The sequence below is a fragment of the Anser cygnoides genome, chromosome 8 (assembly GCF_040182565.1).
Source record: "Anser cygnoides isolate HZ-2024a breed goose chromosome 8, Taihu_goose_T2T_genome, whole genome shotgun sequence".
In the NCBI taxonomy this organism is placed as follows: Eukaryota; Metazoa; Chordata; class Aves; order Anseriformes; family Anatidae; genus Anser; species Anser cygnoides.
The window spans coordinates 10909531-10930762 of record NC_089880.1 but is presented as its reverse complement, the minus strand read 5'-3'; the positions used below and the strand labels follow the sequence as shown (position 1 = coordinate 10930762).

Here is a 21232-nt window from a genome sequence, read left to right as displayed (position 1 = left end):
CGTGCGCCTCGTGCCTGCGGAGGGAGGATGCTGATGTGTCACAGCCAGAGATGTTGGCCACCAGCACCGTGCTGTCCGCAGCCGGGCTGCTTCGCTGGCTCAAACTTGCTCTGAAATTCAGTTTTCCTCCCCAGAATGCTTGAGGTGTGCTAAGTGAATTTTCATGTAGAGCGTCGTCATCTTCTCGAAGAAGTTGGTTTTAGCTGGAAAGCTAAAGTAGAACCAACTGGAAATTAAAGGTTTTGGGCCAGGAAACATTAGATTCACAGAAATTAAACAAAAATCAGGCAAAACGGTTTTGTCTTCCATTCCCATTTTTTCCCTGGGAACCAAACTGCCCCTCTTTCTCCAGAGGAAGAAATAGGGAAGATAAATCCACAGCAATCTCTGCCAAACTGATCTGGGAGGAATATTCCTTCCCAACCCTAAGATCTGAGATGTGCCTAACCCCAAAGGTCAGCGGGATGCTCAGCCAGATGCTGGGGTGGCTTCACAGCACCCTGGGGCTCCCTGCAGCACCCCCGCTGGGACCCCTGCGTGGGAGCAGGGAGAAGATGGGTTGGAAACCATCTCCTGTGTTCAAGCTCTCCATCAGGCTTATGTAGGCATTAAGGTTTGTCCACAGCTCCCCTGGTTTGGGTTTGCTGTTGCTGACGAGGCTTTGTGTGTGGTGAAGAGGAAGGCTCCCAGCTTCTTCCTCGCCTCTTGATGCCGAAGGAGACTCTGGGCTTGCTTTCCTCTCGTCTATGGTTGAATGTTGGCTGATCTTGTTTGCTAAACAAGAGCGCCGGTGGCAGAGGAATTAGAAGAAATCCCTTCTTAATTGGAAACAGTGAGTTTGTGTATTTTTTCAGTTGTCTATTTTGGGCCTTGTAAAATTAAAGTTATTAACTGTAATGCAGCGGTTTCCAGATTCCCACAGCCCTTTACAATAGCGGGGAAATTCATCCCAGGTCACTGGGAGCCTTTAATGAATACATTAAGGCTTATTATTAAAATAAAGTACTTGCAGCTTTATGGGAGACATCTGGCAAGGATGCTCGTCTCTCTGAAGGCAGCTCGGCTCCGCGAGTGTCCTCTCCCGGCGTGCCCCATCGGCTCCCCGCACGTGGGTCTGGGACCACGAGGAGACTTTTGGAGGTGATGGAGAACGCTTGGGGCAGATCTGTGACTGCTTTATGGGGTGAGAACTGGTGTGACACTCGGCCAGGATGCTCAGCATCAGGGGATGGCGTTAACCAGCTTCTTTGTGGAGGGTGGGTGCTGTCGGAGCCGAGCTCGGGGTGCAGGCAGGTGGGCTTGGCTTCGTATGAAATCTCAGCCATGGGGGTGTACCCACGCAATGGCTCTGTATCACGTGGATCCATCCCAAAATAATTCCTCAGTGTGGCAAAAGAAGCCGGGAACTGAATTCCTGGGGTCTGGAGGAGCTGGTGGCACCCAGGGGAGCGGGGACACGTGGGACGAGTTGTGCCTGCATCCCTGCGGCGGCGCGGTCCGGAGTGGCGGGCGATCTTATCGCTGCTTTATCTCTATCCAGGCTTGATCCCTGCAGAAAGCAGGGCCACGTGGCGGTAATTGCGTTAGGAAAACAAACTAATCTCCGAAGGGACACAGAGCAGCTGTTGGGCTATCGGGGGAGATGGAAGTGGCCTGCCAGCTTGCAGAGCAGGGCTGCAGGGGCCAGGGAGGGAACGAAAACAAGATTTGGGCATGGGATTGAAAGAGTGGGGAGAGTTGGTCTTGGCTGGTGAGTGCCAGGTTTCTTTGGCTATGTTAATTTGGGCGCACATTGCACCAGGAGATGGGGATGCCGTCAGGTGTGGACCCCCCTCCAAATCCGAGCATCTTTGGCTTGGGGGGAGTGGGAGGAGAGTAAAGCAGGTCAGGGTCCTGCCAGCTGAACTGAGCCCCTGGCTCTGAGCAACCCAGCCCTCAGGAAGGTTAAATCCAGATCCAAACTGTCTGGCTCGGCCCCAATGCAAACATTGTTGTTGTTTCTGGATTATGTAGTTTAACAGAAAAGAAAATCCTATCACTAAGTAGTGCCAACAAGATACACGCTTGTGTCTTGTATTTAGTCTATCCTATGAACTTTATTAAGGCTCATAGAGAGGGGGATTTAAAAAAAGCCCAGAATTATGTGACTCCCAAAAGTTTTCCTGAAAATAAATTTTTGCCATGTTCTTCCACAGCAGTTAATTAAGACTTCTATTAAATGCTGACAGGCACTTGATAATGTTATATATTGCAGCAGGCTCTGTTCATAGTGTTAAAATTATGGCAGTAAAACAGTTTCCATTATAACCCTTTTCATAAGCTAATAACTTCTGAAAACATTCGTGTCTCAGGTCAAAATTTTTTGCATGCCTGGTCCTTGCCTGGTTGTGAACTTCTTGGAAACTTTGAGCAAAATCCATCTCGTCCTCTCTGGGTTCTGGAACTGAGGGGGAGGAAAAATAAACACTTTATTTTCAGAGGTAGAATGGGGGAGGGAGGGGAGGTAACAATTTCTAAAGAGATGGATGGGGGGGAGGTAACTGTTTATCTCTGAATAGATGGATGGCAGAAGCGTGTGATACCTGAACCTGGCTGCAGAAATCGATAGGATGGTCTGAAGGCATGAGCTGACAGTATCTCTACCTCCAGCATCCTCTATTCTCTGTTAGCAGAGTGCCTGTCCCACCCCTGAAAATCCTCTCTGGCTTAAAAGCATTCATGAAGCCAATGGCCAAGCCTCATGGGGGTTCATTTGCCACCCATGAAACATGACTCTTGGTCTCAGGTTTAAAAAAAAGGTTGGTAATTAATAATTTTTTACTTCTGCAAGCATTTTGGAGGTACTGGCAGTATTTCTCTTCTCTCGTGGGGATGAAGATTCAGTCCCAAAAAATTTTGCGAACCAAAAAACTTCAGGGTAATATCTTCTTAAGTCAATGAAAATGTTTCTTTGATAATTTCAAGCTTCCTGTTTTGATTATTATTTTTTTCCTACAAGCAGCCTAATCCTAAGGAGAAAAGACCTTTTCAACTAAAAACCCTGGGATGTGTCACCAAAGGAAATGCAGAAGCCAAACACTCGGACAATTTGGAAAGGCACACCAATTTTTTTCCAAGGTGAAACAACTGCTGCAGCCCCCCTTGCCTGCGAGAAGCTCGGTGGACGTTTTCCCACCAGCAGCTTCTCCGCTGGCTCCTGTTGAGCCATGGGCAAGCTGTGGCCATGGGGCAAATGGACCACACTGAACTCTTTAATTGTCCCAGGGACAAACTTAGGCAAACGTGTTGAGCTGCTAAGCAGCCTGGGACCAGCTCCATTTGGGTATTGCCGAAATTCAGCACCCTTCTCGGCGTACCCGCTCTGGGGTGGCTCTGGCAACTCAGAGGAGCCCCAAAGGTGGAGGCAGCAGAAATCTGGGTGGCAGGCCTGATATGGGTCCCTGCTCAGGTCCGGAGCTGAGTGGGGATGTAGGCTGCTGGGTGGGCTCCTGGCCAAACGCGTGCCCTGGAGAGGAGAGAACAGAAATGCGCTGCTGATAAAAGGATTCTTGGAGATGCCCCCAAGCCATTACCCACGAGCAGGTGTTCACTGGGCACAAACGGGATGAGCGAAGAGGGACCAGCACGTAGGGAATCGCATCGGTGCTTTTGTTTCCAGAACTGCGGAAGTACTGCAGGCCTGAGAGAGCAGAAAGCAGGAGCTGCAAAAGGTCAGAACTGTGGCATGGGGATGATCAGGGATGTCCTGTGCCCACACGTGGGTGGCAGTGATTCCTTGGGGAGGGCACATTATGGGATGGATGGTGTGTCTGTGGGCTCCACATGGTCCCTGGGACAGGTCTGCTGGAGCAGAGGGTTGCAAGACTCTGAATCCCAACCCAGTTTCCCATCAGGAGCAGAGGAAGCATCAACCGGTGCTGTTCACAGTGGTAATGGTCCAATATCACCAGGCTCAGCATGCTCTGGGTGCATCCTCTGGCTTTTCCAGACCGCAGAGGTAGCGGGGCGTTGATCAGCGCTCGAGTCCTGCTTGCTGTCGTTGCGCGCTCTGGGGCAGGGAGGAAGGAAGGGGGGAGGCTCCTCTCCCTTTGGAAAAAGCAGGGATGTGCATTAAGCTTTCTCCACTGAGTATTTCTGCCTCTTGCCTCTGAGCCACCCCCCTCCCCGTGCATTCCTGCACAAACCCCTTTTGTTCGCTGCCCTCAGCCAGCATCCAGGCAGCAACAGCAGCCCAGATGTTCCCTATCAAACACAGAGCCATGCCAACAAACTTTGGCACACATGAAAGTGTGCTGAGGAATGGGCCTCAGCAAATACCATTTTTTCCTCTCCCCTCCCATTCCTGCAAGTATTTTTAAATGCTAATGGCTTCCACGCTGTGACAGCCTGGGGAGGGCTGTGAAATAGCGATGAGGGGCAAATCTGCCCTGGTCTCAAGCCCCTCGTTCCCCTGATGTGGACAAGCCGGTGGTGTTTTCCCAAGGGAAATGCTACTTGGAGGCAGCAGACCCAGCCCAGCCTGCAGAGAGGATGCAGACGATGGTCTGGGCAGAACTGCAGTAAATTGGGGTGATTGCGTGAGTCCAAAACTCTGCCTATAGGGGCAACAAATCTGCTTGTGTAGAGGACATCTTCTCGAGGCTGTGTGGGCATGTGCTTTGATGGAGGAGCTCCGATTATGCTCCTGATATGTAAAGACCATATGGATAACAGTCACTGAAGGCACATACGTGTGCTCCTGTGCACGCTGTGTTCTCTACCTGGCAGGGCTGAGCCCTGCCCCACCTCCCTGGGCAGCCAGGCTCAGGAGACAAATGCCTACCCTCACCCATGTTAGCTGAAGCAAGCAAAGGCTGTTTTTGCTAGAAAATCCATCTGATCTGAGAGATTCCCGTTTGTTTTGGCACCAAGGCTCTTCAAAGACAGCCGGATCGGCTTTTCTCCCCCTCTCCTATAATGGCAGCAATGTATTTTTTCACTCCTCTCTCACATTGTAAAGGCTGAAGTGCTTTTGCTCAAATTTAAAAATCAAATCACATCTGGAGGAAGCTCAGACCTTGCGAGTTTCCACAGAGGGTGGTGAACCTCTCTCTCTAGATGTCTGAGATAATCTCCTTGAGGAACTCGCCCAAATTTCCATCCTGGAACGAGACCCTTCTCTTTTTGCACAAGAAGGGATGGCACGAGCCACCACCCCGTGAATTCAGCGAGAGGAGGAGACAGATGAAGCCCCAGGAGAGGGGAGAGCAGATACATTTCCAGCCTGGAGCTGAACGGCGATGAAGCAACGAATGCAGAGAGGTTCAGAGGAATAACCAGATGTGCATGCGATGGCTGGGGCTGCAGAAGGGAGAGAAGATTGTTTTGCAGAGTCCAAGTGCAGGAGTCATCCTGGCTGTGGATATGCTCTCCGGGCGGCAGCGCCGGCTGCTGCTGACTGGCTGTACTGGGCCGTACTGGGCTGTTTGTGGGCAGGGGTCGTGGTCAGCCCACCCCAAGGCTCGTGCCTCTCACAGGGGGACAGTGACCCTTGCGAGACAAAGCCACAGGTCATTGTCTTGGCTGCGGGCTTGGAAAATAAATGTAACCCTGGAGAAAAGGTTAAGGTAAAGAGTCAGCAGAAGAAAAATGGCCCAAGCTGTTGAAAGCCCCTTTCTCTCTGGAGGGATGGGGAAGGGGAAAGCGAGGTTGTGGTTAGTTTTTCACAAAAGGCTTGTAGGGACTGCTTCTAGAAAGCAGAAGAAGCTGAGCACTGAGTCCTCAGTTCCCTTCATTAAGGGGAGAAGGCAGCACAATGAATTCGCCATTAAAATAGTAATAATAAAAAACCATAGCCCCTAAACTGTTCTGTTTAAAAATAATAATAAAAATTAAGAGGTAGTTGCCATTTCACATGTGGTCTGGCTTAAATCTTGGGAGCGACGTGGCCCCCGAGAGCTAACCTGCTGGAGCAGATCCCCGCTGGGTTCAAAGGCAGGGGCAAACCCTGGAGCTTGCTTTCAGCCTTGGGCTGGGCCTGCTAAGGGGTTTGAAGCCCTGAGTGAGTTTTGGAAGATCTCTTTTCATGACCAAGCAGTCTGTGGGAAAAATACATGGATAGATTTGCAGGAAGGGAACAGTTTGGGATGTGAGGCGAGTCTCTCCAGATGCTCGCTGGATTGCTTTGCGGCGCATGCAGAAAGCCTGCAATCTTTGGGGCTTTATATAAAGCCTGGAAGACAAAGGTCCCCTCTGTAAGCACAGACACAGTCCACTGCCCCCAAACGAGGTTGGTTCCAACAGTTGATCTTCATTTAACACTCCTGAGCCAGATGAAAAATTGCAGACAATCTTGCCATGTGTACTTAAGAGGGTTTCTAGTTGCTGGTGCGCAGGTGTTGCTACAGGGACGATGCAGATGTAACCCGATGCATGCTGGCTAAATAATCCTGCTTTTCCAAGCTGATCAGTCCACGCTGGATTAAAAGGTAATGCTGGCTTGTTCTCAGCTGCGATATCTGTTTGTCCTCTTCAGCTCATCTCCAGTCTCTGTTTGGGAGCGCATTGCTACACCAAGCACGTGGACAGGAATTGCGGAGCCTTTTCTCCTACTAGGAGAGGAATCTGGAAACAATTACAAGCTGCTCATGCTTAATCACTTGGGTAAATCTTAAATGCCTGCCTTAATATTTTGCAGGACTGAAGGTGGCATCTGAATTTTTGTGGTGCACAGGTTACATGGCAGATCATGCAGGCTTGGAGGGTTTTGCTCTGTGTGTGTTTGTGGGGTGGCTGGTCCTGAGGGACCCCACAGGTCCTCTGAAATTCAGGTAAATTTCAAAGAAAACCTAAATGCAAAAATAAAGAAGTCTGTTTTGCCTGATATTTGTGCAAATTGTCACCTCACCCGTGTACTTATGAGCTTTGCTGAGCCCTATCATTTATATCTCAAACTGAATTGGAAGAGATTGCTATATTAGTTTAAAAAATGAAGTCTCCTGAGGAGAGGAAAGCAACCAAAATAACTCAACTCTGGGCTGAAGTCAGTTGATGATAAGGCAAAACAATACAAGTCCTTCTTTCCTTAAATATTGAAAAGTTTCACTTCAGCATTTTCAGGCTGAAGTAGCTTGCTTTAGTGACAATCATTGAGTTTGAAGCTCTTTTTTTCATTTTCCAATGGACCCAAATTTAAAAGAAGGAAAAGTTGTGGGGCATAGTTGTATTTTTTTTTTTGGTAAGATTAAATAGTCTCCAAGCAAACCAGAACGTTTTGTTGATGGTCAAGCAAAATGTTTTTGCTTGACCAAAAATGAAATGAGTTTTTCTGATTGTATTAAGTCCTTCCTCTTCAGCTTGGCTCCAAAACAAGGATTTTCCACCTTCGCTTTTACTTTGGCCACTAGCAGAAACCCATCATCCTTCTTTTCACCTTACTGCTGCAGCAGTAAAGGGTCTAATTTTGGTTGCCCCTATTTTAATTGGAGCTTTTTTTATTGAACTGCTAATTTATTGCTAGCTGAGATCTGTGATATCCCTGTTCACAGCCAGGGTGTGGTACAGATCTCTCTCCAACGATCTTGGATACCTCATCAAAGAGCTGCTAAGCCTCTCTGGCCATCAGCCTGCTTATTTACAGTCTTTATAGCTCAGGCTTGAAGCTTGCAGTTGACACTGACTAATGACGATTTAGAAATCTTCATTAGCACATGTGGCCCTGGTAAGCCGTGCGGGTGTGTCAGTTGGACGTGCAGTCGTGACAAGGCCTAAAACCTAAAGAAAACACTCCCTGTTAGAGACTGCTGAAAAGCAGCTTCTACAAGAGCGTTTTGGAAGGCAGCTACTGCCTTGCAGGGGTGATTTTTCCAAAGTCATAAAAGGAAGCTACCTTCTAAAGCCTTGGTAAGAGCCAAGCACTCTGCAACTCGGCAGTCCTTTGCTGACACTGGATTTGAGAGGAGGTTTTCAAATAACAGTTCCTCACTAAAGTACACCCATAAACACATGAGCTTTTACGTCTTTTTTTTTTTTTTGTACTGGCTGCAGAGAGAAAGCACCAACGTTTCTTGAACTTTACTATGGGAAGGATGTAGTGTTTTGCCTCAAAGACTTCCCAATTGCATCACTTGTTATCTGGGCTGTGGCTGGTGGCTCCGAGTGGAAGCAGACGACCTTCCCTTGGGGCTTGGTGTGTGCTCAAGAGCCAGCCAGACACAGGTCATGTTTGTATGAGGTGGTGCTGGCGTGCTGCGCGTGGAATTGGCCATGCTGCCTCAGAGCACCAATTTATGGTGCTGAGGACAACCATGGGCTCTTACCAGGCAGCTGAGGGGGCTGCGAGGTCCTAGCCCTGCACATCTGTTGAGCTTAAATGTTTGCAGGATGGGGCATGAAGTAAGCTGGAGGAGTTTGCAGCCTGCTGGTCTCCAGATGGGCTCCTCTGCCATGGGAGATGTTGTTTTTGTTGTTTTTGCTACAGGCATCTGCAGAGACCTGGATGTGAAGGAGATCGTTTTGTCCTGGACAAGACTCCTCAGAGAAATGTCTGATGTCCTACTACAAGGACACAGAAAGGTGAGCTCGTTTTGCAGACATGTAGGGGTTGTCACACACATCCCCTTTGGGGCTGGATACATCACCTTACCTGGCATTATCGGTCCTGTTTGCTGGGGCCTGAGAAGCCTACCCAAACCTGCTGGTGTGAGCATCCCTTCAGCCATCTGGGCCAAAAATGAGCCAAAAGAGTGCAAACTGATTCAGCACTACATCCTTATTGCACCAGCACAGGAGGATTCCAGGGCTACCTGTGGGGACACAGCAGGATAGGAGCAGGGTCCCATCCCACATCACTCCCTGAAGGCCTCCACCATCTCATGCACAGAAAGAAGCTGTCTACGCCCAGCTTGCTGAATTGCAGTGGCATTGAGCTGGGCTAGGGATATTTGGCACGATTTTCACATAATTTAATAGCCTATTACTGGGTCTGGGGATTGGCGAACACTAGTCCTTGAAAAGATGATGATTTCCCACGCTGACTTTGCAGAGGAGGTAGGAGGTGAAGAGCTGGCCAGCAGCAGGGATGGCACAGCCGGCGGTGTGTCCCTGCGAGCAGGGTGGCGGGGCCGTGACAGGAGTAGGCGGAGGTGGGAATGGTGTGGGAAGCGTCACGGTCATGGGAACAAGGCTGATTTTCCAACGGGCCAACAAAAATTATTCAGCAAAGAAAGGTCAAAAATGTCGTACAGCAGCCTGGGCCCGCGGGGCATCTCTGGGTCTCCATCTCCTCTAGAACTTGTGTGGGGATCCTCACATCTGGAAACCACTGAAAACCACATCTTGTTGTCCCAAGGCTGCATCGACCTTTCCTCTTTCTTGCCCAACAGATGTTTATTCTTAAAAATATCTGGTGATGGACGCCCCATGCTCTTCTGTAGCCAATTCTCTCAACATTTTGCTGCCCTAACTGCTGGGAAGCCCCTCCTCATAATCGTCATCCTTCTCCACCTATCCACCATGGACACTGAAAACTGATTACCCGTGCTTCTTCACATCTGCATTTTCTATGTTTAAAGACTATTATCATGTCTTCTCCCCTGCAATTCTCTCCCATCCAGACTAAACAACCACAGTTCATTCACTTGAGCATGTAACAATATATTTGTTCGATGAAATACAATTTGTTTAGTGCAGTGGTTCTAATAACTCTTTCTATGCCAAAAATAACAAACATTTAGCAAATTTCTCTTCAAATCTCTAGTTTTATCAACTGTTTTGACAGTTAAGATTACCATTAAGATTACCATTTTTAACACAAATGGTTAGAATTAAAGCAATCGCTTTCTAATTTTTCTGCGTAGATGTTTGAATTATGACTTTTATATTGAGCAATGCAGTTAGAAGTATTACAGAACTGTCATGAAATATTTAACTTGGTTTTTAAAGAGTATTCTTTTTGAGACATAAAAAGATACTTTCTAGATAATTTTTTTACAAGCTATTAGCTGCAAAAATATTGCTTTAGCTGTAAGAAAATATATATTACAATAATTGCTCAGTTCCATGCTTCCACTTGTTTTACTGCTTAGCTCTAGCTTTGCCTTCCAAAGCAGTAAATTCATAATCTTGGGGAAATTTATGGTCAGGATGAATTTTATCTTACCAGCTTTTTTCTGAAGTTGCTTTTATTTTTGGCAGCTTTTAATTCTTTTTAGATAGATAACTTTTTTTTCTTCCACACAAACATTTTAAGGTGAGAAATTACTAAAATATTTTTTATGGAAAATTTGTCTTAACAATTCTCGGTGAAGAAATAAAGACCCCAAAAATGTATGTAAAAACTTTCTTTTTTTATTTTTTTAAGAGGAAACACTCATTGTATTCTGAGTTTTCTTTCAGTTCAGGTTTTGTTTTTGCAAAACTGAACTTTTCTTAAGGATAAAAGCAGAGGCTGATATTGGAGAACATGAGGGACTTCCACAGCCTTGCACTGTGTGCTCATATCACACGCCTCTGGCTGTGCGAAGACTTTTTTTTCCTTTGGTCCAGTGCCACTCTCCCTGCAGGGCAGGACCCACTTCATAGACAGCCCTGCAGCATCCTGCAAGAAGAGAGAAATCTGCTGGGAGGACTTGCTCCCTCTTCACTGGGATATGAGAAGTAAAACTTGACCCTTTTAAAGTATAATAACTGTGGTTTCAAACCTCAGGGATCAGGAGATTGTCCCTTAGGTCTCTGTGAATGGTAACGCAGAGGAGGCAGGTCACAGCCTTAAATTTGCTATATAAGAGTCTGCCTCTTCACTAGAAAGTCCAATAAAGATCCACAAATCAAAAGATGTTGAAAACCATTGGTTTATATGGTTTAAGAAGCAGTTTTCCCATGTAGTTTTTTCACCTGGTAGCTCTTTAGATAAGTGGATTTCTGTTTCCCTCTAAGAAATTCTTACAAACCAAGACTGCTGTGGTGCCAGAAATGATGGTGTTGACTTGATCCCGCTGGGCAGCTTAGGAGAACAAAAACTGGGAAGAGAGAATAATGCTGTGATTTTTAATGTGGCTTTCTCATTGCAGGATGAGAATTCATTTTACACAGAAAAGACTATTCCCACTAGATATATTTGCCTTTTTGCGTAAATTTGCAAGCCCGTCCCTTGCAGTACAGCAGGCAGTGGCACGATTACAGTGGGGCTGTGTTCTCGCGCTGCTGCAGGGGCTTGAATCACTGGCTGTAGCTTTATGTTCAGATTAAAGCAGCCAAGAGGCAGAGTAGGCACGCAGCACTCACTGTTAGCCTATCCCAAAGCTGAGAAACTGTAATACAGCAATTATCCCATTGCACTCAGAGCCTCATCCTGCCATGGGTTGAGCTCTGGGTTCCCAATGCAGAATCTAATCCACAGCCTGCTGGACAACAGAAAAACCTCAACTGCCTTCACTGGGCTGCAGAAAAGGTACAGTTTAGTGCATGGCTGCTGGTCGCTTCTGCACCTCAAGGGTCCTCTTGCTTTCAGTGCCACGCTAAGAAATTAATTACTCATCTCAGGCTCAGAACCTTCCTGGATAGTACCACTGAGAATCAGCAAACTAAATTTCCATAGCTTGGATGTCAAAAGCATCCTTTAAAGGAGAAATTAATTCATGAGTTAAATCATTCTCAAAAGGCAGGGCTTGCTCCTTGCTCACACAGTAGCCTTGCATGGCTGGACAACGCGATTCTTCTGAAGAAGCTGTCCACCATTACCCTCTGGTAAAAAGTGGGATAGTATTTGCCTGGATATAGTTTGATATATTTTCTCAGTAGAAAGCAAAATAAAGGGATTTAGGAATTTTTGCATTGGTTTCTTTCAGGATGGTGAGTATTTCCCCAGGCCTCATTAATTGCATGTCACAGTCCTTGGGAACTCACGACAGGGTCTGAAACACAAGCAGGAAGGAAATTGTCCTGCCATATTCATGCCTTTCCATCTCACGTTATCATTCAGTCATTTACCGGGATTGTGTTGCTTTGAGTGTTACTGCGACAGTGTGCAGAGTGGGGAGCAGAATCTGATTAAACATGTATGTCTAACTCAGGGAGCCCCTTGCAGGAAGAGCTTATTTGGCACTTTAAAAAGAAAAAAAAAGGAAAGAAAAGAAAAAAATCAGTATGAACTAAACCAATGCAAATTGAAGTTATGTCCCGGTACAAATTGCGTCTGTCCTGGGTTGAAATGTCAGCTGAGGTCTGACCCTGAGGTCTGCCCTAAAGAGTCGGATTTGCCGGTCTGTGATGACATGTCCACACTAATTTGGGAATCTCAGAAGAAAAAATATTTTTGTGATCTGATGCTACTTGCTGCTTCCAGAGCCAGCAGGCTCCAGGCCAAATAGACCAACAGAAAACGGATGCAGCAGTCACAGACATCATCAGGTCTGCTCATCAGATAGCTGTCGAATCACAAAATGATACCAAAGTCTAATCTGGTCCCAGATGTAAAAGGAAGGTTTGCGTTACTGCTTTTTTTGTCGTGGTTTGAGTTGTCCATCATCTCTTTTCTGAAGTGGGGATGGAAAATAAGGTTTCTATTTTCTCTTCATCCAGCCTGTGTTTGCTCAGAAAATACTTTATTCCTAGGTGTCAAATATTCAGTTTCATGTTATGCTCACAGGCCTTTAATCAGCCAGGGAACACGGACAGCCTCTGTTTTCTAAGTCTGCTGCTGGTAAATGCCCTGTGAAATGACTTCACCGTGTTATAATTGTTCCTGGAGAAGGCTGGCCCAATGGCTGGTAATTAAACCTTTGGCTGATGGAAACTGTTAAAGTGGATTGCTGCTTTGCCTATAGCATTATAGTTAACAACTCAAAAGTCTTTATACTTTTTCTATAAAGCACATGGGAGTTTTATGCCTGGAATATCTGCTGCAATAAAGAGAATATGGTGCTTCATTTTTGTTTGCAGCATTAAAACTTGGAAGAGAAGAAAGAACTAAGGTTCAGGAATGAGGTCTGGAGTTTGTACTTTGCAAAGCTCCTTCATTTGGTATCTTCAGTTTAAGCACAGCCCATTGTTGTGATTTTAGGTACCAGGATAAATTTAGATTCCTATGTAGGCAACTAAAAGGGAATTAGGTGTCTACATCTTGTTGTGAGGCTGGTCAATACTGATTCATCATAAAATTCAAGTTGACACCTGGCTCTGCCATCTGGGCTTCCTGGAGTTTGAGAGCATTTTAGTCAAGGCTAGATTATAGTTCTTGTTCAATCTCTTCTATGCTTGGTTAAGTTTCCCAAAGGAAGTCAAAATCCTGGCTGAAGGTCCATTCCGCACCCCTCAGCACCTGGTTGGTGACCTCCCAGTTGGTGCTGATGGAATGGAGACAACCATGCCCCACCTGCCCTCCACTGGGTGTCTGCGAGGTCTCTGTTTCACCTTGAGGCCTACAACCAAGCTGCTGGTGGAAAAATGGTGACACATCTGCTCCCCAAAGTGCTCGGCCAAGTCCTAGCAGAAATGCTTAACACCTGCCTGTGAGTGGCAGTTCAGGACCACGTCTCCTTTGACCGGGGCTGGTATTTATGGGATGTGTTAGTCACGCAGGAGCTGTTAGAAGTGCTGCTGCAATAAATTGCTAAGTCATACATGATCGTCGCGTAACGAGCTTGCTCTGGGACATAGCAATACTTCAGAGCTTGACTAATCCCTCACAGATTGGAAACTGCGAGGGATGTGGTTAAGCACTGAAAATGTCCCCTTTTTATTGCTGATGATGTACTATTCAAGCCTCCAGCCCTCTGGACTGCTTCAGCTAAGCCTGGGGCTTGTGTGTTCCACCCGACTTTCTCCCAGTGGGAGGTAAACTCGTCTGCACGACCTCTGATAGGCTTCAAGCAGCTGCAAGAGTTTGGGCTGGTTGGAAAAAATGCATGCTCCCATGGCTAGTGAGCGAATATTGCTGCATGTGGCAGGACTTGTTCAGTTTCTACTTAGGGATGGAAGTATACACGTGAATCCTCATGCGTGTGGTAGTAAAATTATTAATATTTAAGTTTAGAGAGGTCTGGCTAAGAAGTTTATCCTAACTGAAAGAATGTTCAGCTAAAAGCTAGCAGTCTGTGAGTGTTTCTAGCTCCCCACTTTGAGCTGAGCTAACACTGGGTGAGCTACTCCTGTGGGCAGGCTTTTTCCAAGAGCCTCTCTCTCTGTGTTGCCACATCATTCACTATTCTTTCTCAGAAGTGTGGCAGCAGTGTGCTACTTCAGGAGTCCATCCCTCCCTGGGATGGATACCTGTCTTGGTTACTATTGGAATAATCAGCTTCTGTTATCTTTTTTTATTTTTCTCTGAAACTGTGTATAGGCTAGGACTGTGCAATCACTTGGCAGAGAACAGGGAAGCAGAGGGCAGATGCTGGCTGAATGTTACCTCACTATGATTATTTATACTTCCAGCAGCAAAATGGTCAAAACAGAACTTCAAAACATCAGTATGGGAAAATGCTCCTTTTCCTTGCCAATTACCTCAGTGTTATCCCTGTAAGTAATTAAAGTATGTCAACATCTAGCCGTGCAGATGCCCTTGGCTCCCTTACTATATGTGTCCCTAAGACGTGCTTTCTGTACTCTTAAAAATGAAGCTTTGAGATACTCTAGAGAAAACGTTTTACTGGTCCTTACAAACTACCTAAGTAGGAGCTACAAATGGCCTGGGGGTTGTGGTGATGCTTCTTTAACCTCTCTTTATTACAGAGTGGCTCCCCCATCTTAATTTAAGCCCCATCAGCTGGGCCTCGTTTTTGTTTGTTTGTTTTATTCTGTTTTTTTAAAACTTTATTTTCAGGACTTTGCTTTGTTTTGTTTTTAAACTTTATTTTCAGTTTATTTTCAAGACTTTTATTTTCCACTTTCCCCGGGAGCCCGGTCCCTACAGGACTAGGCTCCCCCCCCCCCCCGCCACCCCCCGGGCCGCCATCTTCCCGCCACGTTGCCATGGCACCGCGAAGCCCTTTCCCCACGGCCCCCGCTGCCGGCCGGGGCTGTCCGCGGCGTTCGCCTGAGGCGGGCGAGCGGCGGCGGCTAAGGGGCAACCTCGGGTCCTTGCTTCGGAGGACCCCGCGAGCGGAAGGAGGAAGCGCCATGGCCGGCGACGGGGCCTGGGCCGGCTTCTCGCAGGAGGAGCTGCGGCGGCTGCGGGGCCTGCGCCCGGGTGGGGGCCGGGGTCCTGAGGGGGTCCTGAGGGGGTCCTGAGGGGGTCCTGAGGGGGTCCTGAGGGGGTCCTGAGGGGGTCCTGAGGGGGTCCTGAGGGGGTCCTGAGGGGGAGGGGGTCCTGAGGAAAGCTCGGGGGAATCCCTGAGGGGGCCCGGGGGGGCTCTGGGGGGACCCTGAGGGGCTCTGAGGGGCTCTAAGGGACTCTGAGGAGCCCTGAGGGGCCCGGGGCCGGCCGCAGCGGCTGGGGGTTAACCGTGGCCCCCCGGCTGTCCCCAGTCCAAGCCCCTTATCTCTCCCTCGCCTCGTTTCAAGTGCTCTGGAACTCGCGATTTTTAGACTAACAAAGCATTCACGGGTTCCTGGGTTTTCCTCAGGGTGCCTCCCCTTGGCACCCAGGCATATCTTAGCCATAGGTTGGTCTAGCCCTAGTTTGCTTGCCCAGTTTAATTTACAGAGCCTGTCTTTGATCTCGTGGCCTGCTTTTAATTCCGTTTCTCCTCATCCATCAATAGATTCTTCTGAACCGTTGGAGCAGCAGCGTCGTCCCCAGCCTGCAAATAAGAACCGGAAGCAATTGCAACGAGAAAAAGCCCTCCAGCAGCAATGTCAGAAGCTGGGGCTGCAGGGTGGAGCAGTCTCTGTGCCTCCCGAGCAGCTGCTGTCTGTGCCGAAACATCAACCTGGTCATCCTCAGCAGCCTGCGCCACCACCTCACTGTCCTTCAGTGGCGGATCAAAAACAACGTAACGGCAGAGAGCAGCAGAAGGAACTGACACCGGCGGATCCCTGCAATGGCAGTGACAGTGCCCAGAACCTCCCTGCAAAGCCAAACACCAAAGTGGAGAAAAAGAAAGTGGAATTGTTAGTAAGTCAGTAGAATTGGGGGATGGATCTCATTCCAAAGGGTTCTTTCTTTTCCTCTACAGTAAAATGAAATTCAGTATTGAACGTTCCTGTATCTAACAGGGAGGTTTGAGAGCTCGTGTTTGCTTCCTCTGCACTGAAGTCCGCTTTTCACCTCTAGTTGAGTTAAACCTGACCCAATACCCAATTCCGTCCTGTAATCCATGCAGATACAGACTGTGCCTTCTTCAAATAATCTCCTCTGGCAGTGGGACTATAGATCATAAAGCACACAAAATGTGGGGCTGAATAAACGCGATTTATGAAGACCTAACCTCACCTGTGTCGCACTGTGCAGAGAAGCCAGCATCCACAAGAGAAAGTAGCTGTACCTGTTGGGAGTAGATACAGTAGAAGTAGTGACTTGTGTTCACCTTCACCATATCGCTGCAGAATTTTTACTATTGCTTTGATAAGGAGAGAGAATTTCTGTTCTAAACAGTTCTGTATCTTTTATGATTCAAGTCCTCACCCTGTGCATCAGCCCCCAGAGGGGTGTCTGGCAGTTTGATTGCATACAGCAGTCACTTTGTTCAGCAGCCAAATAGAGCCAGTGGCCTGTAAAAGGAGGCTGTTGTCCAAATGCCAGACAGGCAGAATTTCCAATATGAGATGCCTTGGTTTTTACCTCTTCACCTTTTTCTTTCTGTCTGTATCCAAGTGCTGTTTTTTTCACAAGAGCACACATAGTTATTCTCTTGTCTTTAAAGCAAAGTGTGAGGACCAAAGGCAAATCCTTTTTCTAGGGCTCATAGTGTGTTTTTAAAACTCTTGGATAATGCTGCTGCAGCCTTGAGTTCATTTGCAGGAGGTTCTGTGTCGCACAGATGTCTCTGGAGAGGCAGCAGCTGCTGGCCATGCTGCCTGGCTGGGATCGCCCACCTGCACATAGCTCACCCTTCACCAGAAGAGCAGCACTTGACAGAGCAGTACCAAATTATTCACGTGGCTGTTGCTCACCAGGGGTGCTGGCTGGTCAGCCCCTTCCTGGTGGTGAAAAACAGACGTTTTCTGACCGGGGAGGAGATAACTGAAGCTTTTCACTGTGTGGAGAGCAAAAGACGTTTAGCTGCTGCAGCCGCCCCCTGAATCTGCTGAATTTGTCTCAGCCCGTGCAGTCAGATTTAAATCGTAATAAAAATATTTTTCTCTGTGTGGTTTTAGGAATAGGGTGACGAGGAGAAGCCTGAAGAGATATTCTTGTGCAGAAATGGTTGCTAAAATAAACAGAGCTGAGTTACTTTGGCATTTTAAAGCTACGCAAGACTTTGGAACAGACTCCTTAGGAGAAAGCATAAAGATCTCTACAAGATGGAAAGGCAGCAAAGCAGATTTTGTTTCTCCTTAATCCTGTCCAGCTGTGTTCACGCAGGGTGTCCCCTCTCACCTAGGACCTGGCCTTCCATCCTCTGGGGCCAGTTGTGTCTCTTGGTAGATGTGCCCTCGTAAACGGAAGCCATGCAACTCTTTCCTTGGTAGCAAAAGTGACTTCTTGTTCTACCTCATTGCTCGATTTCATTGTCATTTTTACCCGCCCTTCATTTATATCAGTTTAATTATTTGGGGTCTGTATCGTAAGGCAGAACTGTGAGAGGATCTGTTTTATAGAGAAAAAAAAATCCCAAAAAAAGAGGCTGCATTGGCAAACTGAACAGATAATTTATAGCAGCTAGAAAGAAACCTGAAACCGCTTTTACCTAGCGGTGAAGTACATCCTTTAAATGAAAAATCACATCCAATGCTGAACAAGTGCCATATGCTCTTTCTTTCAGCAAACTTGAATTAAGGCACAGCTTATTTGCGTATGAAGATTTTTGTTCTGATCAGCAGATTTCATCTGAAAATGTTTTATTGGGCTGAACGGCTTCTTACAGGTGATTCTTCTTTCCTCAGAAGGGAAACCTGTTTATTGTTCCTTTGGCATTGTCAGATCTTGCTCCAGGAAATATGATGGTGAATATTTGTGTTGGGGGCGGGGTGTGGAGGACAGGGAGCGAATTGAACTTGGGATTAATTTTGACCTTTTTGTCAATGAGCAGGCAGGAAAAATCGCGATGGGAAATCCTCCAACAAGAGCAGCGGCTGATAGAAGAGAAGAATAAACGCAAGAAGGCACTCCTGGCCAAAGCTATTGCTGAGAGGTGAGGGGCTGTGCTGCGACGTGGCCTGAGGCTGAGAAAGGGGTTGCTTTTAATCTGTCTTTTAATCCATATTGTCTTGTTTAAATCTCACTCGTTCCTCCCCTCTCTGTTCTATGTGTCTGTCTTATAATTACGTGAAAGTAATGTTGAAAGGAGAAGACCACCAACTTAAAGTTTAAGAAGCATTTTACCCCCGGCTGATTAAAATATATAGAAATTCACTTTTCCTCACAATTGTTAGCTCTTGCTTTTCTGGTGACCAGACTTTAAGGTACTGTACAGTGTTGTCCAGCAAGGTAATTAAGACTGCAAATAAGACAAGGTTTGTAAGGCAGATAAGGTCTGATATGGAGAGCTGATAACACTGGATTGAGGAAGGACACGTGCAGTTCTCAGGCTCACAGTCTTCTCCCAGACGTGATTATGTTCTGCCCATTAAAGCTCTTGGGTAGCAAATATGAATACAGTCTGTACAGTGCAGAAGATTCTCTTTGAGGTTCTGAAGGTTTTGTTTTCCTTTGCCAGGCAGAGATAAAATACATGTGAATTTGGTCTGAGTCACTGTGGGACAGCAAACATGGGTGTGACCACCAGGCTGGCATAAGGAGGGAGAGGAGGACCTAGAAGGTGATCGCTAAGGAGCTACATCTGAGATTGAAAGGCCTTCTTTGGGCTCTAGGCAGTACTACAGGGTGTCTTTTTCTGTCTACCTGCATCAGCTGGCCTAATGGGAGATGGTTTCACTTTCTACATTATCTGCTTTTGCTTTTCAAGTACCTGCTGCAGGTGTAAAGCAGTGAAAAGCACGTTTTTGCTCGTGGTGATGAATGACAGTCACAAAGTGACCTGGTGTAAAAGCTTGTTGAAAATTACTTGGTTTGCTTGGGAGTGAGGTCCGTCAAAGCTTGCTGCCCTTAGGAATGAATATGCAGGGTTGAAAAAGGTTGCATAGGCTTCGTTGAAATCCTTTGTGTTTGATGTAAAACTTTCCATTGACTTCACTGGGATTTGGCTAGGGCTTTTGGGAATAATTTCACAAAATGGAAATCAAGCTTAGGTTAGGTGACTTTTTGGCCCCTGTTAACTGGTCGTCTTTGAAAGGGGATATTTGCAGGGCTAAATACCCTTCCCCCTCTCGCTCCCCTCCCCAAGCCATTTCCTGTTTCCTTATGCTGGGAACTACTTAGATACTGCAGCTTCTTGTGTGTTTTCCCCAGTGAAAGAAACACAATCCATTTTAGGCACTTTGATTATAGTCATTACGTAATTTTGCTGTAGTCCTTTAATAGCAGGCATTTTAGATCGCTGTGGATATTAAGTAAGATCAAAAGTCTTAGACCATAAAGAAGCAGCCTTCTGAGTAGCTCTTAAAGAAGATAGTTGCTTTGGAAATGAAATGAGGCCCATTATGTCAAGAAAAGAGGCTTGTAAAGAAAAAACATGCACCTTCCTTTTGCAGATCCAAAAGAACTCAAGCTGAAACAGTGAAGCTAAAAAGGATTCAGAAGGAGTTACAAGCTCTGGATGACATGGTGTCTGCTGACATCGGCATCCTGCGGAACCGCATTGATCAAGCCAGCTTGGACTACTCCTATGCCCGGTAAGTGACTGACAGGGAGAATGGAATAGCCCTGCCTGAGCAGAGGGAGCGAAAGCAGTTTGATGTCACTGAAGCAGTAATGGACTTATCACAGAATGTTAGGGATTGGAAGGGACCTTGAAAGATCATCTTAAGTCATTGTAATAACGTGTACTTAAAGTGGACAGTCTGTGGGGCTTTGGAATCCTGAGGTAAAAGCTTTCATTTCCTCATTTTTCCCTTGGAATCTGGAAAATGGAGTACGTTTTGTGACTGCAGACTGTGCTTTCCAACTTCATGCAGTCAAGAGACATACTGACTGCTTTAGCTGTGCAGTTGTCCATAAGCCCTACGTTATTCTTTCAAGGTTGTTTATTCTCGGGGAGAAGAGTTGTTGTGTTTTTCTTGGTTTTTTTTTTTTTTTTTTTTAAGTCCTAAAATGAAAGTCCTTTACAGGGAAACTCCTGCTGATGACAGCTCTAGTCCTGTTAGAATCAATGGGACCAATGAAGCTTAAGACATATAATACTACTGAAGTGCTTTTGGAATTGGGGTGATAATTTTAAGAAAAAGAAGGCTTTCACCCTTCACAATGTGCATTTAATCACTCTGGTTCTGATGAGTTCCTTAAATGCAAGAAATTAGTCGGAACACCCTATTAGTTGTGGGTAAACCACAACATCAGTAGATAAACATCAGCATGTTTATGTAGCCGTTTAATAAAATGGAAATGTTCGGTTGCGGTTTTTGGTTCATGATTCAATGTGTTAAACTTCTTTTTCTCCTTTTGAATCCTGCTATATGTTGACCACAGGCCAATAAACACGGTAATTAGTCTTTAAAAAAAAAATAGCAGTGGTAGCTAAAAAATAAGGATTTCTTTTGCATAATTATCATTTGAAATACCTAAGATCAGCTGTAGTTTCAGTAGCTGAGTGCATATAAATATTGAATTTCAGAACCTCAAGTGGGAAAGCATTTTAGTGTATTTTAGGTTTAACTCTGGTTTCTAAAACTGTTAGATGCTCCTGCAGATTTCCTTAGCAAAATTTTATAATAACATGTCTATTTGAAATGCTTAATGGCAAAAGAGCATATAACAACCAGCTCTGGCTTCTGGAAAGCAGATTTTAATGAAGATAACAAAAGGGGATATTGGTAGGACAAAGAGGATGAGCTTTCCAATACACTTAATGACTTTGATGAACCTTAGTAAGTCTTTCTTTTTGTGAGGGAGGGATTTGGAAATGTGAGTTACATCATTCCAGTGCTGCAGTTTTTGTGCGTTATGAGACAAAGCTGATTTACTTTTAAGTGGCATCTTTGAAAGCAATTTTTTGGTCTTTGCCTTCTATTTTAGGGCTAAAACCCCCTTTTTTTCAGTGGGTCAAGAAGTACAATGTTAAATAATTCTGAGCACATGGTAAAGGGCATCTGACAATTG

At 46.2% G+C, this 21232-nt stretch overlaps 1 protein-coding gene across 3 annotated transcripts in view; it reads left to right on the top strand.

Annotated features, from left to right (window-relative positions):
• The first annotated feature begins 15007 nt into the window (after window positions 1-15007).
• Window positions 15008-21232, top strand: part of GORAB (golgin, RAB6 interacting) — a 29237-nt gene continuing 23012 nt past the window's right edge. Inside the window, exons 1-4 of one of the 3 annotated variants that reach the window (XM_067001502.1) lie at window positions 15008-15163; window positions 15678-16026; window positions 18108-18209; window positions 19669-19809. In XM_067001502.1, coding sequence (XP_066857603.1) covers window positions 15094-15163; window positions 15678-16026; window positions 18108-18209; window positions 19669-19809 — 662 coding nt within the window. In that variant the 5' untranslated portion in view covers window positions 15008-15093. Of the gene's footprint in view, window positions 15164-15677; window positions 16027-18107; window positions 18210-19668; window positions 19814-21232 lie in introns of those variants that run through there. The other 2 variants (XM_067001503.1, XM_067001501.1) reach the window with 2 other exon arrangements.